The 23956-nt window shown below is 37.5% G+C and overlaps 3 protein-coding genes across 4 annotated transcripts; 2 read left to right on the top strand and 1 right to left on the bottom strand.

The window, feature by feature from the left end:
* The first annotated feature begins 573 nt into the window (after positions 1-573).
* Positions 574-3572, top strand: LOC108147689 (ras-related protein Rab-35). The gene is made up of 3 exons (XM_017274402.2): positions 574-1445; positions 2411-2710; positions 2775-3572. Exons 1-3 carry the CDS (start codon positions 1394-1396, stop codon positions 3026-3028), a joined length of 606 nt encoding a protein of 201 aa, XP_017129891.1. The 5' UTR covers positions 574-1393; the 3' UTR covers positions 3029-3572.
* A 1977-nt stretch (positions 3573-5549) lies between these two features.
* On the bottom strand, positions 5550-15934 carry LOC108147608 (neurogenic locus notch homolog protein 1). Of its 2 annotated transcripts, none has more exons than XM_041708792.1 (6): positions 15798-15934; positions 12978-13152; positions 12535-12767; positions 12375-12456; positions 6888-7501; positions 5550-5951 (listed from the first exon to the last, which is right to left on the bottom strand). In XM_041708792.1, the coding sequence occupies exons 1-6, from the start codon at positions 15798-15800 to the stop codon at positions 5742-5744; spliced, it is 1317 nt and encodes a 438-aa protein (XP_041564726.1). In that variant the 5' UTR covers positions 15801-15934; the 3' UTR covers positions 5550-5741. The 2 variants fall into 2 exon arrangements, with proteins under 2 accessions (XP_041564726.1, XP_041564732.1); XM_041708798.1 differs by having other exon boundaries at positions 13089-13152.
* A 3759-nt stretch (positions 15935-19693) lies between these two features.
* On the top strand, positions 19694-21659 carry LOC108147607 (putative odorant receptor 19b). Its single transcript, XM_017274246.1, has 3 exons — positions 19694-20460; positions 21168-21528; positions 21594-21659. Exons 1-3 carry the CDS (start codon positions 19694-19696, stop codon positions 21657-21659), a joined length of 1194 nt encoding a protein of 397 aa, XP_017129735.1.
* The last annotated feature ends 2297 nt before the right edge of the window (positions 21660-23956 follow it).

Genomic DNA, 23956 nt, shown 5'->3' with positions numbered 1-23956 from the left:
TTTTTTTTAAATGATGAGAAAGAAAATAAAGTGCGGCAATTCGAAGTTTATAAACTTTTATATTCAACGAACGACATCGTTGTCCAATCGTAATTCGAAAACAGTAATTAATCACAATAGTTCCGAGTACAAATATATTCCGTGAGTAATTTACGATATGCATTCTAATGCATACAAAAGAATTTGAATTTAACCTTTAAAAAGCCAGTGTGAGCGTGGACTTATTACAGAAAAAATTGTCAGCAATCTCCATATATCTCCATTCTGAGCTTCAATAAATCTGTCAATGAATGAGCCCAACAACGCAGTGTCATAACCCCATAATAAACAGAAAGAAAATTGTCAGCAATCTCCATATATCTCCATTCTGAGCTTCAATAAATCTGTCAATGAATGAGCCCAACAACGTAGTGTCATAACCCCATAATAAACAGTCAAGAACCGGAGTGGTACTTTTTGGGCTGACCATTTTCGCAGTTCGAGTGACCATACCGGTAGAGATGGAAAAATCGATGAAAAATCGGGCTTACCGATATTTAAAAAACATCAATGACATCGACATGGTCATCGATGTTTCACCACCTCTAGGGTTGTATGTGTGTGGGTGCGTTAGTAATAGTTTATCCAGAATATGAATTAAGGAGAAATTAAGCCGAAACGCCGACGCCCACAAATCCGTTTTCCCCGTCCGCCCAGCGTTGCAAAAAAAGTCGAAAACTCGGAAAAATCGCGACCGCCAAGAAATTCGGAAAGCATCTACACAAAATTCAACAGTCAGCTCCTGTGTGTGTGTGCTTTGTGAGTGCGAGTTGTGTGACTGTGTGCGAGTGTGCAAGCGAGGCAGACGATTGCGAGGGAGTCGAGCTTTGCCAATTTTCCAGCCAACTTTCGGCATTTAATCGCTGTTTATCTACCAGAAGCCAATCATTCGGAATGCATTGAGTATGCTACTCGTTTTCTCTCTGAAAATCTGCTGATAAACGGCAAAAGACGAAAAAACAGCAGCAAGAACAACAATAGCAGCTGAGAGGCCGAAAAAAAATTAATCAAAGGAAATTAAATAACAAGGCGGCGGCGGCAACAACACTTACATAAATTAACTCGCAAACGCAACAACACTAATAACAATAGCTTATCACACAGCAAAAACAACAACTGCAGAAATAACAACAAATCCGCAGCCAGAAAGAACAACAGTTTATCTCAAATATTCAGCCGGCTGCACGAGTGCGAGCAAGAGGTCCATAGTAAGAGAGCGGGGGAGAGAGAGAAAGATAGAGAGAGAGAGAGTGTGTGTGAGTGGGAGCAGGCAGCAAAAAAACAAAAATTCATATTTTGCATTGTTCGACTCGACTAACTGTAAATACAAAGCACTTGAAAAAAAACAAGGAAAATGGCACGCGGCTTCGATCATCTGTTCAAGTTGCTAATAATCGGCGATAGCGGTAAGTTTCCCAGGCTTTCCCAGACTTTCCCAGACCAGGTGCTTAAAAATAGCACCGTTGGCAGGTGTAAATTTTATTTTGTCCCCAATTCCTGCTTTTCCCTTTTTTTTTGCCGTAAAAATTACACTAATAATCATATAGAGTTATAACTTTAGCATGTACAAGTTTATATGTAAATATATGTATGTATGTAGGTACATATGCGCAAATATCTTTAAAACAATTACGCCAACATGGTGAATGAGTAATATTGTTTTTAAAATTTTGTTTTAAATTATTAACTTTTGTCAGAGTTTTTGTTTTTATATTCGTATCAATGATACATTAGTTTATCTATTTATTTGAAATATTTGTTTACCCTCCACAGCGTTTTGTTTAATTTTAATTACTAATAAAAATAATTTTTTCGAAAACAGCTTAAAAAAGTCGGAAATCAATCTTAACCTCAACAAATAATTGAAAAGCTGAACTTAAATATAGAAAATAATTACAATTCTGAAGTAAACATTTACATTATTACATCTTAAAAATTAAGCTCGGCAGAATTTATGTTTTGTGTTTTTTTTTCAACATTTTTTTTTGTTATTTAAAGTATGAAAGCATTCCCCATCTTTTTTTTTCTTAATTGAATTATACAATTTTTTTTAAATATTTTTAATTTACTGCAAAAGTAGTATTTATATTAAAAAAATCAATTTTTACTGAAAATGATAGTATTAATGCCAGAAAAAGACAATCTGGCCCAGTGTGCTGTCGTTTCTAATTGAAGCTGACATGACAAATGCTGACGCATCGCCAGGATATACACGATGATACCCGAGAAGACTGGCTGCGGCGGTAACCGGATCAACAGAATATCCCTACCCAGATATACATATCGAAATGACCACTCATAGACCTATCATACGCCCAATAATATGCATGTTTAGTAATCCAATCCTCTGTTTCAATCCGATCCCTCGCAGGCGTGGGCAAGTCGTCACTTCTCATTCGGTTCTCGGACGACACATTCTCGGGCAGTTACATCACCACCATCGGCGTGGACTTCAAGATCCGCACTGTGGACATAGAGGGCATGCGGGTGAAGCTGCAGATCTGGGACACGGCTGGCCAGGAGCGCTTCCGGACGATCACCAGCACGTACTACCGCGGCACCCACGGCGTCATCGTCGTCTACGACGTCACGAACGGCGAGTCCTTTGCGAACGTACGCCGCTGGCTGGAGGAGATCCAGAACAACTGCGACGTAGTCAAGAAAGTATTAGGTGAGCCAAAACGATCAGCGGCGATCGGCAATCATATTAATCCCATGCTCGCAATCCCTAACAGTGGGCAACAAGAACGATGATCCGGATAGGAAGGTGGTCATCACGGAGGACGCGCAGCGGTTCGCAAAACAAATGGATATCGAGCTGTTCGAGACATCTGCCAAAGACAACATCAATGTGGAGAACATGTTCTTGTCGATCACGCGGCAGGTGCTCGACCACAAGCTGCGCACCTCCCCCAACGAGCAGCAGAAGGATACGCTCCACCTGAAGCCCAATCCCAAGGGCACCAAGGGTGGGAAGTGCTGCAGGTGAAAGCGGCTCCGGCACGGGAGCTGGCATAGCAACTGGACCGACGGCGACGGCGACGGCGGCGGCGGCGGCGGCGGCGGCGGCGGGACGGGGATTGGAACCGAAATCAGGACCAGGACCTGGATCAAGTCTGGGGGCGGATGGAATCGTTGTGGGGCGCTTAGTTTGTAGGGTTCTTGGCGTACGACACGGCACACACCACTCACTCACATAGACATAGCTTAACACCAACAAACAACACTCACACACCCACACACCCACACACCCACTAGAGACAACAATTTTTTTGTTTTGTTTATTTTCCTCCTGTGTTTTTATTCGGAATAATGCCAGATAGCCGTAAATTAAAGTGTAAAAGTGTAAAGCGCAATTAAATGTATTTAGCAATTTATATACATATTAATATATACATAAACAAAATTTAAACAAATCGCATATTTATGTACAAGAATATATTTATATTTTAAACGGAAAATTGTATTTACAATAACAAAAACGACAACAAGAAATCCAATCTATAAGGTCTAAAATCTACTCGAAAGCAAAACGTTCGACCAAAATTTATATATATATATATATATATACACATATGTAGGTGAGATAAAACACAAATGTATTGGCTTCCGATCGCTATTCTTAACTCCACATACTATAGTTTTAAAAATTAAAAAGGAAAAAGGAAAGGCGAAAGCTAAGAAAAGCTAAACATATATTTTGGCCTATTAGGTGTTTTTGTTTTCATTTCCCTTTGTTGAACTTTATATACAGTTTCATATGTGCTTAGCTTACATAAGTCAGTTTAAATTACGCTAAATCCGAAAAAAAATAATTAATTAATTTATATCAAACTTAAATCCCGAATCTCAGAAAACTTTTCTTTTGTTGCTTTCGAAAGCCGCATTACGCTGTTAAGAATTAATTTGATCTTGTTACTGCCATTCCATGATTGGATTAACTATACAACCTTTTTGGCTACGTATTTTTTTAAGTGACTGCCTAAAACTAGCTTTCAATTTATTTTGGCTGCTCGATAAAAACACCTCTTATTACTAACTAATTTTGGGACGCTGAGTATGGAACTGTCATTTACTATCAGTGTGGATAACTTTGTGTGTTAACTTCCAGATAGCAAGAGGATCAGAAATCCAACACCCAAAAACATAGATTGGCCTTCCCAAAAACATATTTTGTTGTAAAATAAATTCCGCATAACTAAAAAAAATAAAAAATGTTCAGTTTTCATATGCGTTACTTTTAGAGTAAGACAAGGTATATTGATTTCGTGCAACAGTATATAACAGGCAGTTAAATGAACTTCGAACCCTATAATTAATGTATACACAACATATATCTCTCAGTTTAATCAAAAGTAACTCAGAAACTCTAAAACCTGTAGGGAGAAATATCGAGATATGACATCATTATGACCTTTAAATTCAAAAACAAAATTTTAACAAGCAACTATACTTTTAATAATATGCAGTCTCCTAAATTAGAGTACAATACAAACTATGTCTTTGTATTTGAAGGATCTTTTAAATTGCTGTCTTTGTTGTATGTAAAAAACACAAATATGCTGGAGCGATCTTCAACGAAATATTATCTGTGTAGTTCAGTGTTCCTCAGATTCTAAAGTTAATTGCATACTTTTTGGATGCTGACTGTCAAATGTCAAAATTACATTTTCAAGTTTAGAAAAAATATGCTTTATTTATATTTAAGGCAACTTTTCTTTTTGTCTTTAAACAGGTTTTATACACTATACTTCTTGAAAACACTGTAGGCATTTGATTTTTAGTATATCCAAGTATATTTACATAAATATTTTAGACTTTACCCACAAATCAAATGAATATGTACTGAGTTTAAATACCACAAACAATTACCTAGTTACTGGCGTTGCTGCAGAAAGTGCAACAAACTCATGGGAAAAGACTGCATGAATAAAAAAACATATATTTTGTACCAAATATGCTGTTGTCGAGTACCTCGACCATCAGATATCAGTTACGTATTTTTGCTGTTTAATTCGGATTATTTTCGGTGTATATATATGTACATATATATATATATATATATATACAGAATAAATACATTCTGCTCACTTTCCTTTTTTCTAACATCAAAAATGTGGGTGCTACAGAATTTTTGGATTTGTGGATGGAAAAGTATGTGGGCGTTTTAAATAAAATTGGACTGCGTGATCATCAATATAATTTTCTAGCTTTTATAATTCTCAAAATCTCACTGATAAAAAAAATGCATAAGTAATAACAAATATTTGACAATTGAATTCAAAATTATTTTGTGTTTATTTCTTTCAAAATCAATGATTTAACGATTTCCCTAAGAATTTTTAGATCGTTACTATGACAGCTATATGATGCACTAGTTTGAGTACAATTAAAAATGTATTTCTAATAATCTAAAAACTTTCTTTTTTTCATTAGATTACTTTTAATTTAGAAACTTTAGATCGTAACGCCGACGCCACGAATGCATCCGCCCAGTGAAATACTATAACTTTAATTATTATTTAATTGTGTTATTTATGGTTGTCAACACATTTTTGTTCGCTTCAATTAGAGAGAGTACGAGGTTAATGCAACGACTAGTATGGGAAATCGGGAAATAAGGTAGGCAGGGACGAAAGGTGACAGGACTGGCAGGCAGTGCGGCTGCAGGGACGACTCCTCCGGGCTGCTCCTCCTCCTCCTCAGTGGTATTTGGCCACCGGGAAGGTGCGCGTCTGGCGACAAGACACCAGGGCGTCGCCGGATTGTCCCTGCGGACAGCGGCAGACCGCCAGGTGGGCCTTGGGCTCGCAGCTGGCGCCGGTGGCGCACTTGCCGATGCAGGGATCGATGCACTGGTAGTTGATGCAGGCGCGGTGGTCGGGACACTCGTTGTTGCTCAGGCACTCACCCTGCAATGGGAAAGGCAAATATTTGTACAAAAGCCTACTGAGGAGCCGGAAAAAGTCATGGTCAAATGGTACACTGGTTACAAAAAACGTGGTAAGTCCAACTATTTTGTATTTAATTTAAGTATTGCGGTTTATGTTATTCTAAATAGAAAATATTTTAATTTTTACAAAATTCGCATTTGACTATTTTTGAAATTGAAAAAAAAAACCTTTAAATCAAAGAGAAACTTTATGAATTTAACAGTTTCCAAATTAAATATAATTTTAAAATATTCATTTATGCAATTCGATATGCCTTTCTTTTTAATATTATGATTGAATATTTAATTTAATTAATTAATTCTAAATTCAATAGTCAGATATTTATTTTTACTATTTCATTTTCTTTTTAGTGTAATGATTTCTTTTTTAACGAAGTATAACATATTTGCTTTGATTTAAAAATTATAAATATACGGAAAATAGAGTTGATGGTATGCATAATGTAAGTGGCAACAGACAATATTTATTGTACAACTGCGGTCAAAATAATAGCAGTGGGAAAAGAAAACTGTAGTAAATGATTTTTTTATAAATTTAAGGAAATAACCATTAATCGTCGTTACACCTGAACTTTGAATTGAAAAGAAAATGTTTTAAATACCTGACTTGAGTTTCAAATTAAAAAATAAAAAAAAAAAATTTTTTAAAGGTGTCTTAAAGTATTTTTACCTATGATAATTGTAGAGTTTTATATTTGCTCCATATAGTTTATAGTATAAGCTTCACGAAAATATAAAAATAATTTTCAAAATTAGATTTTACACTATTTTTGATTCTTATGTCCATGAGCAATAAAAAACTACTATTATTTTTCAATGTCTTTGCTAGCAATCCCAGTACTATTATCTTTTAGTTTTTAAGGTACCGCTACCGCTACCGGTATCCTTGACTCACCCGGGAGCAATGGCTCAACGGATTGCCGGTGTGGCCGGGCAGGCAGTTGCAGACGGGCCGCTCCCGGCCGGTGTTGTCGTGGCCGGGCACACAGATGGCATTGGTGCCGCACGGGTTGGGGTCGCAGAGGTCCTCCTTGGTGAAGGGGCGGCAGCGGACGAAGGGGTCGCCGGTCATGTCGCGGGGGCAGCTGCAGACGGGCGTCAGGCCGCGCAGGTTGCAGTCGGCGCCAACGCCGCAGGCGCCCTCGCAGGTGTTCTTGCAGATGCCGTAGAAGCAGGCGGGCCGTCCGGCCGGACAGTCCGCGTCGCCGTAGCACTCCGGCCGGCACTCCGTGTATGGGCTGCCGATGTAGCCCTTGGGGCACTCGCAGACCGCCCGGTGTCCGCTGACCGTCCGGCAGGTGGCGCCCGTGCCGCACTGGCCGCACGCCGGCACGCACTTGAAGTTGCTGCACATGTCCCTGCTCGAGCAGTCGCCGTCGTGGTCGCACTCGTGGCGACACCCGCTCAGCGGATTCCCCACGTAGCCGTGCACACAGGAGCAGGTGGGCACGCCGTTGATGATCTCGCACTTGGTGTTCACGCCGCACGGACTCGGATGGCACTGCTCCTCTGTGAAGGCATGGGTTTGCATAAGTCTTTGGTAAGCTTTCATTTGTCGTTTTTATTTAAAAACATATTACGTATCATGTGTTTTGGCTATCATTATAAAACGGTTTCGATTGTGAAATAAACAGGACAAGAAAAATAGTTTAAAACAAGAAAAAAGGCTAATGAAAATTTCAAACTAAATACTCCTCCACGAAACAATCGCGGCTTAGGTGGCGCCATCTGTCGACCTGCATTGCCAACACCAGAAGCCTAAAGCGTGCAGCACCATCAACATCCCCCCGCCAATAGTTATTTCTCTCTGTCTTCTAAAATAATAGCCCGATTTTAAACATTTTTGTGTCTACAAAAAATATGACCGACACACATGTATACAGCCCAATAACTAATATCTACCATGTCACAGACTGAAACAAAAAACGAAGCAAGCTTTTGGTAAGCCGACGTCAATATGCCCTATGGCAAAAATTAAATATTCTTTAAAACATCGTAATTTCGTTTTATATGCGTATATGTTTAAAAACATTAAAGATATGATTATTTTCAACGCAAGCCATATATATGATTTTAACTCTAAATTATTAAACATTTGCTATGTCCGAAAAACAAATAGCAGATAAATACAATTTTTTTCATTTATTTGTTTTAATTTTCCGATTATTTTCCAAGTTTCCAAGATATATGATATTTTCGGCTGATTTGACTAAAAATTATTGTACCCTCTGCAAGGGTGTAAACAAAAAAATAAATAAAATATTTGTTTTTGTGCCCACGTTTTGGCAGATTTTGTGAAACGTACGTTGCAATTTTGTAGTAGTTAAAATTCAAACATTAGGTAACAACACCTTGTTGAGTGAAAAAGCAAAATAAAATTTGAAGTCATCCCATAGCATGAAAATCTTTATTTGTTATGTTCGGAATTTTAAAACAAATATTGGTGTGCCACCAAAAACCAATTTGAGTGGCTGTAATAAATTAAATTTCTTTGTTGATTGCTCATTTGGGATTCGTGTTCTTTCTGCACCTTTACTGACCCCCGATATTTATTTTCTTGATTTCACTTGCATCCTTTCCTGTGCTGCTTTAACAGTGTCCCTAGCCTGCGTGCAATTCCCAATGAAATACAATATTTATTTGCATTTCCAATTAGCAACTGACTTGAAAACAATAATTGTGAACGAACACTCTACAGGGGAGTGGGAGGTGCTTGAGTTTCCTTTTTCCGCCCTCAGAATTCCTTTCCGTTCACGTTTTCTGAGGAGCGGAAGTATAAAATAACGTGAGCTAAGGGCTGAGAATGTGCTGGAACTTCCAAAAGCATTCACTTCTACTACTACATGTGGTGATTTAATTTTGAGTTTTTTTTTTTTTTTTACATATATAAGAAATAATTTGATGGTAAGCATTTTTCAATGGAATTTTTATGTCCGTTATTAAAATGAAACTATCTTATGCAGTCCAAACTTAAAGCTGTTGAAAAGGGGGATTGGATTCAAAGGGAAATTGCTTCACTTGGTTCTTAAGACATTGTGAAATCGATTTTCAAAATAAACTCGAGATTTCATTACAATACATTTTCTTTGCGCTGGAAAATTGGTACTTCTCACAAATTATGTCGAAAGGAAATGCGAGAGAAAAGGCCTGATAATGGCGAAACTTTTGCCATCGGAACGGAAAACAACGGAAAATAATTCCTCGGCTTGCTTACCGCACCATCGACATCATCATCATCTTCATCATCATTATCATGAACAACGACTGAAGAACAACAATTGGAGTGAAAATAAAAGCAAAAAAATATAAGTAAGGACCAAAAATATGCGCATAAATGAGCGCTGGCTATTTGAATATGATTTTCTATTTTCCCGTTTCGAGTGCCTGTCCCCCAATTATTTGCCCGACTGACGGCTTTTTTTTTTTTTTTTTTTTGGGCACCGAACTTCGCCCCGGAACCTAAGTCATATGACCCCGGCATAAATCAAAAATTGGGCAGCAACAGCAACTGCGACAGCGGATGCTGACAGCGGGTTGACTGAGGTGATGGGGGGCGCCCAGAATTGAACCCTCGTTGGGTGCACTTTCAATGGGGGAGCGATTGACTGCCTTTGGGCAAACCGTCACAGTCATACGGTCGTACTAAATCAAGAATAACACCTTGTTATAAACATTGCTGCCGGAGCCTTGACACGAAATTGATGACCTTTTAAGATCCCCTTCTACTGCACACGTTGTGTGTACAACTCGTAATATATGTTCATTAGCCCTGATGTGATAAAATGATAACTAACAAATCGTTTATACATAAAGCTAAAGGAGTTAACTTAAAATATTCTTTCTAGTGTCAAGTATGGATATTTTGATCGCGTATTCAGTATCAATAGCCGAGTCAATCTTATATGAACGACAAAATCTCGGAAACGATAAAAGCCAGAGAAAAAAAGTTATGCCTACGCTAGTGTATCCCAAAATTTGGCCAAGCCCTGGCCATTAAAAAACAAGAAAGGAAGCAAACATCGGCAATCCGAAGTTCATATACCCTTGCAGCTGTTGCAAAAATTAAATATTCTTGAAAATTTTACTTGCATTTATGTTTAAAAACATTGAAGCTATGTTTTTCAGCTCAATTATTCAATAGTTCATATGGCAGCTTTATGATATCGTTTTCCGATTTTAATAAAATTAAAAGTGTAGTTCTGAACTGTAAAATTAATGAATAGGTCAAAAGAATTAGGAAAAAAATTTAAAAAATTTAAAAATTTAAAAAGTTAAGTTTGAAAACAATTTATTTTCTAATATTTTTATTGTTTTCATGGGAGCTCTATGTTATAGTCGTCTGATGTTAACAAAATTTAAACCGTAATTTTGAAATATTTAAAATGGTTAAATAATTTATAATTTATAATTATAATTATAGTTTTTTATAATTTTTTTCATTTATTTTTTCGATTTTTCCTATGGGAGCTATATGCTCGAACTTATGTACTACCTGCAATAGAAAGACAACTTTTGGGAAAGTTTCATGCAGATAGTTTTAAAACTGGGAGACCAGCTGAATACCAGCAGAATATATAACTTTCGAGGGTTGCAAGGTTTTACAAATATAACTAATTTTCGAGAACAACTGCAATGGTTTTCGGTGTAGCTTCCATTCGGCTGGCACACATTAATTGATGACTGCTACCTGAATTCGGTGGCGGATCTGCACTGTAGAGAGCCATAATCGGATGTTGACTTGGTTGCCCGGGGCTACTTTTCCGTCGGTGGCTGGTCGTTGGTAGTCAGTCGTCAGTCGTCAGTAGTCAGTAGTCGGTGCTCAGCTCACGGAAAGCCGTTGGCCTTGGGGCCCGGCACTTGCCCACTCGTCCAGTCGCCCACACGGCTGCGTCCTTGATATTGACAATTATGAAACGAAATGCCGCGCTAATTACCATAAAATTACAAAGGCCCCAAGTGCGATTCTGGGCGAGTGTTGGGCGGACATATAGTCGTTGGCTGTGTGTCATGGATTATTATTATTATTGTTATTATCATTGTGCGCTAAATAATAATATGCACGCCAATCCCACACGCTTCGGGGCCCAGCCCCCTGTTTTTGCTGATATATTTGGCTCGATTTGGGCAACACCAGTTGGATTCGCGACGTCAGAGCAATTGTTTTCAACACTTACTAACAGCCCGCTTAATATATTCGCTTAACAACGATGGCTAATTATCTGATGTACTGTCAATCATATCTGTGGGCTTCCGGAACAAACGTAATCCCACATTATGTTTGTTCTATGTTGTTCACAAATAGTTCACTAATTTGTTGATTAATCTGTTTGTCCAATAACATGTTTTCATCAATTTGTTTTTGCTTATTGTTAGTTTATTGTTTAGTTCCCTTAAAAAGTATTTTCCTTATTGTACAAAAATATTTATGGTTTCTTAAATCTTTAATTGGGTTTTTTATTCTCTGCCAAAAAAACGATGTAAACAAACTTGTCCCAGTGGACTTAAACCTGTTTTGTTTAACCTTTGAGTCAAGTTGCCAAGGCTTTGTTTTCAGTCATTGTTAAGACTTATAAGACCCTTTTGATCAAAAAATTGTATTTCATTTACATGGCATTAACAATGCGAATCGGATTGTTGTACTTTTTTTATAGAAAAATTTTAAATTAATGCGTCAAGCATTGTAAACATTTTATATGATTTTACAGTATTGGCCAAAAGTTTTTAAATGGCTAAAGAAAACTGGTCGAAACGAAAATCAAGAAAATGAAAAATGTGCTTTTCGCATTATCTAAAAATATAATTGTGAATAAGAGATAATACCTTAATATGGATATATGCAGGTTTAGAGGTGAGTAAATAATAATAAAATAAAAGATGAAATACAAATTTTAGTTAAAAAAGATTATGAAAATAGTTGAAGAAGAAATTCAAATAAATGTTCTACAAAATAAATAGTGTATTAAAATTTTAACGTTTCCGATTCATTTTGATACCATTCTTGTTGAATGAGTACCAGGGTATAGCCTTAATTGTTTATAAAGATTGCAACTCTTTGCTTTAAGTTATTAAATAATAATTAATTATTTTAGATAATAGTGGCAATAGAATAGCTGGCGGGATAAATTTGTATTGATTTCTGTTTGACAACAAGTCCAGCTAATTGCCAGTATGACCGTAGCACACCCAGTTGCAAAGTTCGGTCACACTAAACATACTTTTTTCGCTGGCAAAAACTGTTTTTTAATCTGAGTGTTAGGATTCATGCCTCAAGTGGGATCATGTTTGTAATTCAAAAACTACCCGATTGAAGACCAGTTTGCCCATTTGGGGCATATGATACATACATATGCATGGCAAAGGCCATGCCAAAGGCGGCACTCACCCGGATCGTTGAGGTGGCAGGCGTGATAGGGGTCACCATTGTAGCCCGCCGGGCAACTGCACACGGCCACGTGGTTGCGGGCCTGAAATGAAGGGAAGGGAAGGGAGGAATGGGGTAGGGTATAAAATCAGCGAATCAGCGAATCCGGAGGGCAACTCACTTCACAATTGGAGCCAATGCCACAGGCACCCACGCAGGGATTAACGCAGCGATTGTCCTTGCACTGCAGGTCGCCGCGGCATTCGACATTGTCTAGGCACTCGCCGCGATTGCAGTGGGTGAGCGGATTACCGCTGAATCCTGGCGGGCAGGAGCAGACCGGACGTCCTCCGGCTGCCTCCTGGCACACGGCATTCACGCCGCACGGACTGCCGCTGCATCCATAGGACTGGGCTGTTCGGGGGAAAAACGGAGCATTGGAATAATGGTGAGGTGGTGCGCAGGTGGACGAGTGTTCTGTGTTCTAGCCTAAACTATATTCTTATGTTAGGGGTTAGCTACTACGAATACGGTGTACGCGGTGCTCTCTTATGTACTGATGCTGTGCTGGTGCCGAAATACGACTACGAAGCTGGGATACGGATACGGAAATTGTGTAAGTACCACGTGTGTAGACCGGATTTTGGTAGACAACCCGCTGCAGGGATCGCCCGTCGCCGTACGTGTAGTAGGTACGGTACGAACAGTTCACACAACGCTTCTCGATCTTTTTACCTAGGGACAGTTGGGGCAAGGACGCGATGGCCACCGCCACAAGAGCCACGACCAGGAGCTGCTGCTGCAAGAGAAATAAGTGGGCTATTATTAGAGGCACTTTTCTATATAATATACAATATGTTTGTATATTATAATAATATAATATCATCAATAGACTGGTAAAAAGTGGTGACGAACGCACCTTTAAATTGAATAAGTTACTGGTATAAAATTTTGTGACGAAGTTATTTAATTTCAAAATTTTATATGCTCAAAAATAAGCAATCTCAAGTTTTCAAAGATTAAATCAAAGATTAAAGTTTAAATACTTATTTTAGCTATAATTTTGAAACAATTTGGAGAATACCTGGATAGGTTCAAAGCTTAAACATTTACTGCAGGAGGTGGAATGATTAATTATTATTATTATTTTTCTTCAAACAATTTGATAAATGTTTTGGATGTTGAAGATGCGATCGTCCCTATTTGTTTAGCTCGTTAGAATGTGTTTTTTATATATCAAGTGTATAGAAGTGGCCCTCGCACACTACGTGTACTGTCCTCACAGTAATAACACTGCCAGAATATGTATTATAATTAATACCACAAATGAATTACAAGTTTAAAACGCAGTAAAAAATAAATTTCCGCCACAATAATTTACACGAGGTTCGCTATTTATTTTTCTGAATAAACTCTTTCTTGATATGGTTAAATTCTTTGTAAACTAGTGATATTATTGAGAGCAATCAAGCCAAACTTTATTCTTTAGTGGACCCTAGTACTTCCTTTCAATAACAATGACTTCATGCATGGGTCACATACATATCAATGCAATACAGTGCGTATGAGTAATAAACTGGAATTTTTCTACCGAATATCAAGTTTATTTTTAACAAATGGCTTTTCAAGCAAATATGAATAAAGTGTTTTTTTTTTTTTAAATAAATAAAATATAGCTGCATACACCTTGAGTTCGCCAAAAATCTATGTTTTTAAAAAAGTTAGTCGTCTAACATCATTTATTTAAATTTTAAGCCATATTTATAAAGTCGACGCAGGAATTTCCTTGTAGAAGAAAACTTTGCAAATCAAATTCCATCGTCAAAAGAAAGCAATTAAAACACAAAAATATTACAAATAAACCAACTTCTCGATCGGCGAAAAGCAAGCCTCATTGCCGGCTTATATATAAACATATATGTGTCATCGTGTCCAAGTGACAACAAATAATCTGAAAAACCCCAATAACAATTGGCTTGGCGATCGGTGGCAAACATTAGTTTGGCCGGCTTAATGGGATGCTGCTGCCTGAAAGTAACTTGACACCATATTTGGTTTAACCGGGGAACGAGATGAGATGACGATCGATGATGATTTGACTTCACGTTCAAGGCGGTGATGATCATGGTTTGCGGATGACACATTTGAGATAAACTTGTTGTCCGCTTCTTTGGAAGTTCAATTCGAGCAAAAAGTGAATCGAATCGGAATACAATGAGAATATGCAAATGGAATTGCTCTGACCGACCAATATGGTAGGCCAGATTCGCATTAACTAAGTTGTCGATCACCACGTATAAGGTTTGGGCATGTTCCACTGAGGGAGGAAATTAGATTTCTTAATTTGTATATCCAGTTGGGGAATTTGTAATCCGACTACATTGTTCAAAGGAAGTCGTTCAAGTGGCTATTCCTAAATTGTTTATAATAAGTTTATTTAAGCAAAATATTTAAAAAAAAACATTTTTTAAGCAAGAAGTAACACAATAGTCGGCTACACGTTAAGATATGACCAAATAAGATATTGACGTTTCCTCTTTTAAAATCCAAACTGCATACCTTAGAAATGTGGGTACAAAAAAAAACCACTTCGAGTGCCTAATGTTTATTGGTTTCTAGCTTTTTAAAATGCCAAATGAATAATGGGTTTGTTATTTACCTGCCCAGCTTAAAAAAAGTTTGAGTGATTGATCTTCCATAATAAAGAATGAAAAGACAAAAAGCAAATAAAAATCACTTTTAAAAATTAGTTGCTTAGCTAACTTTATGTGGGAGTGAAGATCTTTTCTTAGCTTGTATAAAGTTTATGAAATACAAAAATATATTTCAAAAAGTAAGTTTGCAACCACTTGTTTACATTTATTTACACTTATCTTCTTTTGGTTTTCTGTGTCATGGTTTATATCTGCACATTTCGCTTACTAAACTCAAGTTCCTGGCTGAATAAAGATTCGCCTAGGGTATCCAGCGTTTAACATCGAACACTAATTGAAATAAGACATTGTGTCTGGCTAGCCGGAAGTAAACATTACGACCAAAACTCAAGTTCTCAATTAACAGAGGGGCAATCCTTTAGTTGCCAGGGCTATTTTGTATCATGTTTGCATTGGTTTAACGTGCTGTTACCCACTTTAATATTCCATTCACGTAGCAGTACCTGATTGCATTTTTTATTTACCTTTGTGCGTAATTTCTTTGAGCATTAAAGAAACAGATATAAAACAATAAACAAAGTTAACTTGGGGCGGTTCAAATTTATATACTCTTTAATTCACAAAAATATTGTGTTTAATTGTGAATGTTCGCCGGCATTTTTACTAAACTAAAATAATATATAATATTTATTAAAAAATAACTAATCTTTGACAACAACGATTTTTAAGAACATTTGACACAGTTTCTCCTAAGCTGCGTATTTATATGGATTTTCCCACAGCAACTCACCATTTTGGGATTGAAGTTCTTAGAACACACTTGCACTACTGACGAAATTCGTCGAGCAAACAAACAACGTAAAATAAAAAACAAAAACAAAAAATGTGTAAGTTCGATAATGGTTCCGTTTTCCACTTGGTACTGTTCGATTTCAACTGAGTCGGCTTCTAGACGAGCTTGGGCTATTTATAAGTCCGCTGCTCTTGACTCAGGTGAGAATCAGCTGAGCGACGTTGGCGTCATCTCTCAGCTGCTCACCTTCCTTCCCCCGCATCCCCTATACCCTATTCTTTATCCCCCTCCCCCCGACCACAATCCCTTTCATTCACACTGAAAACAAATTATAGTTTTATGTTTAACAAGTACCTGACATCTACAACAAATCATTTTATTTTGGTGATTTATTTTACAATTTTCCGATAATATTTCTCCGCTTATTTCAAAGTTTGAAATAGGTCGCTTTGGGCCAAAACTGATTGATGGTAGAATTAATTTACATGAGCAAAGCTCATGATAAATGGAAATAATTAAATATTCTTATAGATATTAAAAAAAATGTTATTAAAAAAATAGCCCTAATATTGGGGTTTATTTGTGCATGACCACTTTATTCATATGAATGTTATAGCAACTTTATAGCAACTTTAAAACACACCTCGAGGGATACCCTGTATTCAACCGAAATTTACCTACTAATTTAGTTTGTTTATTTGAGGATCGGTAGATAACAGGTTTAATTTCAAAGGATAAAGAATTCAAAAGATTCAAACAGACTATTTGAGTAATTATTTTACAGAGAAACGGATGAGAAATCATCAAACATTGGAAATTAGTCTGAGAATTTAAGACTCCGAATAAGTTTAGTACCTTTTTGAAAAAGCTTACAGGTTCTTAATTTAATATTTAAAATATTTATTTAAATTTCCATAATTTCTTTAAATTTGGTTCCCATGTTTTGTTTGGCCTGTTTGTCAGTCTAAAAAGTGTTTCTATTGACAAGCTTGTTGTTGACTTTTCGCTCTTTTTAAGAATTGCGCTTGACTTGCTCGATTTCAGTTAAAATCGTTTTAGTGATTGAGTCAGCCGCTCGCTGACTGGCTCATTCATATATTTGTTTGGGCATCGGGCTATTTATAAGCGCGTACTTGACGGCTTTGCTACGGTTTGGCCATGCCGGCTTTGATAGCTCAATTTTTGCGTGGGCCGCTGCATCCGAGTGTTGTGGGATGAACTTGGCAGAGTTTCCTACTATAAACAGCTCTGAATGGAAGGGAACTTGATTGAGATCGGAGAATTCCCCACTTAAATCTGGGCAGCTCTTTTAAAAGCCCAGGATTTAAACATAATCCTGTACCAGTAGCAAATCAAATAAAAAAAATAAATCCAGTGATTTTTGTTTTATGTAATATTAATGTAAGTTCAAATTATATGAACTTCCAAAATTGTTGAAAATGAGGGCCACAAAGAGTATGTCGTTTTTTATGGTTTTAATATACCTTTTTTACAAGCCTCATCCGCACGAAATATTCTTTATTAATTACTGAGGGAAATATTTATATGGTCATTTTGAATCAAGTTAGAACAAAACTATTTTGTCATTATATTTAATTCCCTTTTGTTAATGCGTTGCAAATAAAAGTTAACTAGCTGAAGGTATTTGCATATGTTTTAATCTAAATGCTGTCGGAAATGAGTATCAAATCGCTCATTTCCGTTGGCCCAGCACACCTTAAAAAATACAAAAAAAAAATTTAACTATGCCTAAATGTGAAAAGAAAAAACGTGAATTGTCAATTCGTTTAAAAAAATTAAATAAACCGAACGCTTTAAAAGAAATTATTTTTTCTAGGATTAAGTTATTTCAATTAAAGCCGTACAAAAACTAAATAAGCCTTCGGTTCGATTTTATTTAAAAAAAAAACCGGATTCGCGGCAAAACTGCACTGGAATCGAATCAATTAAAACGAATCTTGACATTTGGCTGCGTGGGCTGCGACCAGAATAAATAATAGAGATGGTTTGACCTATAGCTATTGGCCAGCAATTTGCAATAGACTTCCATTTTCAAATGAAATGCGTTAAATTGAATCGCATTAGCCCGGCAACGAATCGATATGCGAATATTGTGAACCGAAATGCTGACAATGGCGAGGCTTCTCGGCCCGAAAATGGCGCTTGACGGGCTGGATTTGACGTATGCCAATTGGCCATAATTGAATGAGAATCGAAAGCCTGAAGACCCCTGCTCGGCTGATGGCACCTGGTCGGAAGCCAGCCAATTTAATTATGCCGTCTTGGCGAACAAATCTTTTGGCTTAGGCAGCACTTTTTCTTTTTCTCTTGCTTTATTTTTTTCGAGCGGCCAAGGTCGCGACAGGTTGCCCTGATGGATCAGGTTGGCCTGGACGCCGAGGTCCAACTAACTCCTCTTCGGCTGTCGTTGTTGTTCATAATTTATACCGCCCAATATCAATCATATTCCATCATGATGCCTGCCTGCCTGCCTGCCTGCCTGCCTGCCTGCCTGCCTGCCTGCCTATGAGTTCTATTCCGCCGTAGATCCCACCGCCCACACTCGACATTCCCGGGCGGGTCATTCCCCAACAGATTGCCATTGACAAATGTTTTATAATCAATTTGGCATTATTAATTTGAATACACGCCACCTGCGAGCAATCAACCCCTCTCTGCCCCGAACTACTCGATACCTTTCCATGGCGGTAGCTCAAAGTGAAACAATATAGGCAAAACCGAAATGGGCTTACTTGCGGTGGGGCGAACAGGTTTCGCAGAAGTGTTATGGTTCGAAATTAACTAAAGGTGGGGTGGTTCAGTAGGGATTCTCTTTATGAAGGATTTGGGTTTCAAAAACATACGATTTTGTATATAGGATATATTGGTTACATATTTGTTATGCACACTGATAAAAAAATGGAATCGTAAAATTAAATAAATGACTACGGAATTGTATATTTTAAATTTAATATTAAATCAATATATCAAATACGTTGCATATTAAATTGCATGATCTTAAAGTATTTTAATAAATGTGAAAAATATTAGATTTAAAATAGTGCATAGTGATTTTCAAGTAGTTTATATTAAAAATTCATTGTGCTTATGTAATATTTGTTATATTTGATATTTTAAAACAGTCGAGAGTAGTTTCTTCTAAATTGCTTATATTTTCAAGATATTTGTAAACAACTTCACTTTCTTGTCATGCCTTTTTAAACGTTTTTTACTCAGAACGTTTGAAATTAATGATCAGGTTTATAATACGTTCTATGGTTGCTTAAAATTAAAAAAGTGTTATTTTTAATAATTATGCATAACGTTTTACATGGCCGTGATGCATATCTGAAACATCAAAAAATTTAGAAAAATAATCATTTATTGTAAAGCCATGTATCCTAAATAAAAATGTAAAAAAAAAATTTTAAAAGGGAAAAATAGAAAAATTGTATTCCTTAATTTTAGGTTTCCATCTAAAAAAACCCGCACCAAAGTCGGTGTTCAAGCCATAATTTTGTCACAGTCAGAAGACCATTTTATGTACCAGTGTTTTTATAAAATTATATAATACATAGTTTAATACAAATAAAATGTTTTGAAGAATAGCTTGTGTATTTGATGGCTTCCAAACAGTTTCTTAAACAATTTAGCAAGCCGAAACGGCTGTCCAGATGCGCCTGCCCACAATAGACCATTCGGTGTGAAACTATTGCCCTTGTAATTTACGGAATGGACTGTGCTGGAGCCGCGTGAAGTGGTGTCCTCTGGCCCAAACTTTTTCGGTCTAATTTGCAGCAATTTGCATAATTTGCGGCTGACTGCGTGAATAGATGCATATTGGGCTGAGTGGATAAATGGGCAGATGGATTGGGTATAAAAGGGTCTGAGCAATGGCTCGAGCACAAGAGTTTCCCCAGCAGCGAGACAACATGGAAGTTAACTCAACGAGGGCCCTGGTGTATCACTGGCGCATCTTTCGGATTATCGGACTGCATCCGCCGCCCAGGAACACCATGTGGGGGCGGCACTACAGTGCCTACTCGGTGGTGTGGCACACGGTGTTCCATTTCTGCCTCTGGGTGTCCTTCTCGGTGAACTTCCTGCTGTCCAACTCGCTGGAGACCTTCTGCGAGAGCCTGTGCGTGACCATGCCGCACACGCTCTACATGCTGAAGATATGCAACGTGTACCGGGTGCACGACGAGCTGCTCCACAGCCACCGGGTGTTCCGGCACCTGGACAGCCGGCTGAGCTGCTCCATGGAGGTCCAGATCGTGGAGGAGGGCGTCGCCCGGGCCGAGTTCATATTTAAGTTCATTGTCCGCGGCATTTTGGCCGTCCTCGTCGTCGGCATCCTCTACATCGGGCTGGCCAGCGAGCCCACGCTGATGTACCCCTCCTGGATTCCCTGGAACTGGACGGGCAGCTTCTCCGCCTACCTGCCCACCGTCACCCTCCACACGAGCGCCATCATCGAGACCTCGGTGGTGGTTCTCACCACGAGCACCTACCCGGGCACCTACCTCCTCCTGCTTAGCGCCCACACCAAGGCGCTGGCCTGGCGAGTTGCCAGTCTGGGTCACAACGACCCACTGCCGGCGCATCGGGTGCAGGCACTCCTCGCTGGTTACATCCAGGACCACCAGATCATTTTGCAGTAAGTGCGGGGAAATTACCCTTTCAAGGTGCTTCCAGAAATAAACACCTACGTAGGATAAATTGGCAAAAAGTGTCCCCAATTAACATGCTTTCACAAAAAGAAATTAAATCGGAAGAACTCTCAAAATGTATTGCTTAAAACACTGTGATTATATTTGTTTTCCCTATTTAGGAACCTGATAAGATTCAGATTCTGATAATATGTTTATATATATGTTTATGTTGAAAAATATGTTTAGTTTTCTGTGTTATTATATCAAGTTGCGCATAAAAATGATTCTTTTTATTAAATGCTAAAAATGAGTGTTTATAAAAAAAATTGTTTTTATATAATACAAATAATAATAATAATTAAATAATACAAATCGAGAATATTATGTGTTAGAACCGCCGTACCCTGAAAGCTATGTTCTTTTTAACTGCTCTTGGTTGCGTTTAATCAAAAGTGGGCCATCCCATTCTAAAGAATTCGCGTTTAACACTCCATGGTTGACGAATTATGGGAATACAAAATAAACACGAATTCTTCAGAAGGTATGGACGAACATTTAATGAAATTGGGTATTGATAGCACAAGATAACATGAACGCGAATTCTTCAGATGATATATTCTGTCGTTTTTTATCAAATTTTAACATTCAAAAATATTTCATAATTATGATAGAGAAGTCAAGGTTTCTGATAGAATTTTCCTTTTAACTGCAGCCTGTTCAAGTCGCTGGAGCGATCGCTGTCGATGACCTGTTTTCTGCAGTTCTTCTGCACGGCCTGCGCCCAGTGCACCATCAGTTACTTTCTGCTCTTCGAGGAAATCGGGGTCATGCGGTTTGCGAACATGCTGTTCCTGCTGGTGGCCTTCACCACCGAGACCCTGCTGCTGTGCTACACCGCCGAGATCCTCTGCCAGGAGGGCGAAAGCCTGCTGGATGCGGTCTACAGCTGCAATTGGCTGGACCAGTCGATCCAATTCCGGCGCCTGGTGCTCCTCATGCTGGTGCGCTGTCAAAAACCGATGATCCTGGTCTCTGGAGTCATAGTGCCCATCAGCATGAAGACCTTTCTGGTGGTATGTGCACAAGAATTGTCTATATTTACATTTAATTGGATTATATTACTTGCAATCCACTGCAGGTGGTGAAGGGAGCTTACTCCATGCTCACTCTGCTGAACGAAATGCGAAAGACGTCACTCGAATAAAACTGAAAAGCCGTCGAATTCACGACATATTAATTCATATTAAACTCGAGGATACCCTGCAAATGGAACAAATGGTTCCATAATAGAGCCTTAAAATGTCAATGATGAATATAATAAAGGTAGTACAAGAATGTTTTGTTTTTTTTTTGTCGATTTCACAAAGGGTCTAGGATTTATTTGAGAATTCTGGAATGTCGTAAGCAATATTTTTAATAATAATAACAAAAAAATAATATCAGTGTTTCTTCCCAGTTCAGTTGTTCCTGCCAGATATATATCCATAGCTTTTTTGTTTCTTCGTGGAAAGCCATCTTCATTTAGCTTTAAATATAAATAGCTTTAAAATATAAATGATGAATTTCTATTTTATTTAAAGTGAATTTATGAATGCTTATAAAATATGTAAACAAAATCGCAAAAAATCTTTATGTACACGTTTTTTATAAAATAAAATTTTTGTTTTAGCTGAAGCTTTGGGCAAATACACAAACGAAAAGGACGAGTTCTATTTTTCTTTAAGACACACTTGGCAGATGAAGTGGTTTGAATGGACCGCACCATGTCCCCTGAACTGGGCAAATAATACACCGAAGTTGTGCTGTTTCTAAACTCTTCCGTCATCCAGTGGAAATGGTTTATCTTTCGTCATTAACATTCACCCACTTTTAAAACCTTGCCTTCATAGTTATTGCATTCCGAACGGAGGGCTTTTCACTTGGACAGGGCTTTTAATTAATGCTGCATAATGCAGGGGCTTATTATTAAATAAATTGAACGGGTATTGTAGTTACACAAATTCGTCTGACAGCTGCACCACATGACCACCACTGTACATACTGGGTCTTAATAAACATTTTAATTGGAAGCAACCCACGACGGGCGATCAATCGTACCACTCAGGTTATCATATTTGCAAAAATACACTTTTCATTTAAGCGACCGCCAGAGCTTAAATTGTATTAATTTTTGGAGCACGAGGTATTTTTTCTGCCCGATGTTCAGTAGGTTTTCTCTTGGGAAACTAATAAAAGTTTGATAAGACAATGAGTAACAAGAAAGGAACCAATCTTCGTTTATATATCTTGGCAGCTTTTAAATATTGAGGTTTTCATGCGTATATGGTAAAAATCAAAGAAGCTATGTGAAATTTTCATTCATTTTTCGATCGATTCTATGGTATGTATTTCAAATTGTTTTCCGATTTTTATGAAATTAAAATTATAATTTTAAATAGTAAACAATGCTCAAATCTAGGTGGTTATTTATATAAATTTAACCAAAAATAACATTTTTTTTGTGATTGTTCCTATGGGAGTTCTATTTTAATAAAACTAAGTCCGTAACTCTGAAATAGTAAATCAGAACTACATCTTGATTATATTCGGTAAAATATATTAGTAAAAGCTAAAAAGGTATATAAACATTCCGAACCGCAGTTTGTATAAAAGGAAATTGTAAGAAATTTAAAAAATTTGTTCATTTGTTCATATATTAAAGTTTTTAAGCTTTAGTGTTTTTTATAAAGATTATATTAGATTTTGAACCAAAAATGCGCTCTGTGCATTGGAAAATGGCCACATAAGTCAATTAATGGATATGAGATTAATGAGTTAACCGATGTGCGATTCAAGTTACGCTTTCAATCTGATTCCTTTTCGTAGACATGGCACTGCATACGTATTTAAATATTAAATTGCGAACATAATTATGTAACCCTTCAGTGCCAATTTAAACGTTTCGACAATAAGCTGGTGTCAGACAGATCAAAGTATGTGAGATGAGTATATATCTTTATTAAGTGTACCAACAAAAAAAATGAAATCCATATATGTAAACGTAACATTAAAATACAAATACAAACGAGTTCTACGACTTAAACAGTGGAAACATATACATATGTAGGCTTAGGCAAATGTTTATTTGGCGAGTCTATTGGAAAATTTCTTAAATATTTACACAAAAACCGAATGAGCGCCGGAGTGCGGGCAAACTCATTAAAAGTTGGAAAAGCAAACTTGAAGGCAAGGCACCAGATTTGCATAACAACAAAAAGCAGGACCATAAAAGGGGTTCGAAATTGAGTAAAATACGTAATTAGCGTACCGAAAAAACAGGAGCAGCATCAGCGGATAGCAAATGGGAAATCCAAACAAAGATTTAAAGAAGTATGAATTTGGGTATGGTCTGGTGGCAAAATCGTGCTTAAAGCAAAGTCATCCTAGCTGTAGGTGATGATGTTGCTGCTGTGCTGCTGCTGTTGTTGCTGCTGCAGTTGCTGTCATTGTTGCCTTGAACGC

The sequence above is a fragment of the Drosophila elegans genome, unplaced genomic scaffold, assembly GCF_018152505.1.
Source record: "Drosophila elegans isolate 14027-0461.03 unplaced genomic scaffold, ASM1815250v1 contig_149, whole genome shotgun sequence".
Taxonomy (NCBI): Eukaryota; Metazoa; Arthropoda; class Insecta; order Diptera; family Drosophilidae; genus Drosophila; species Drosophila elegans.
This window is presented reverse-complemented; position numbering and strand designations above follow the sequence as displayed.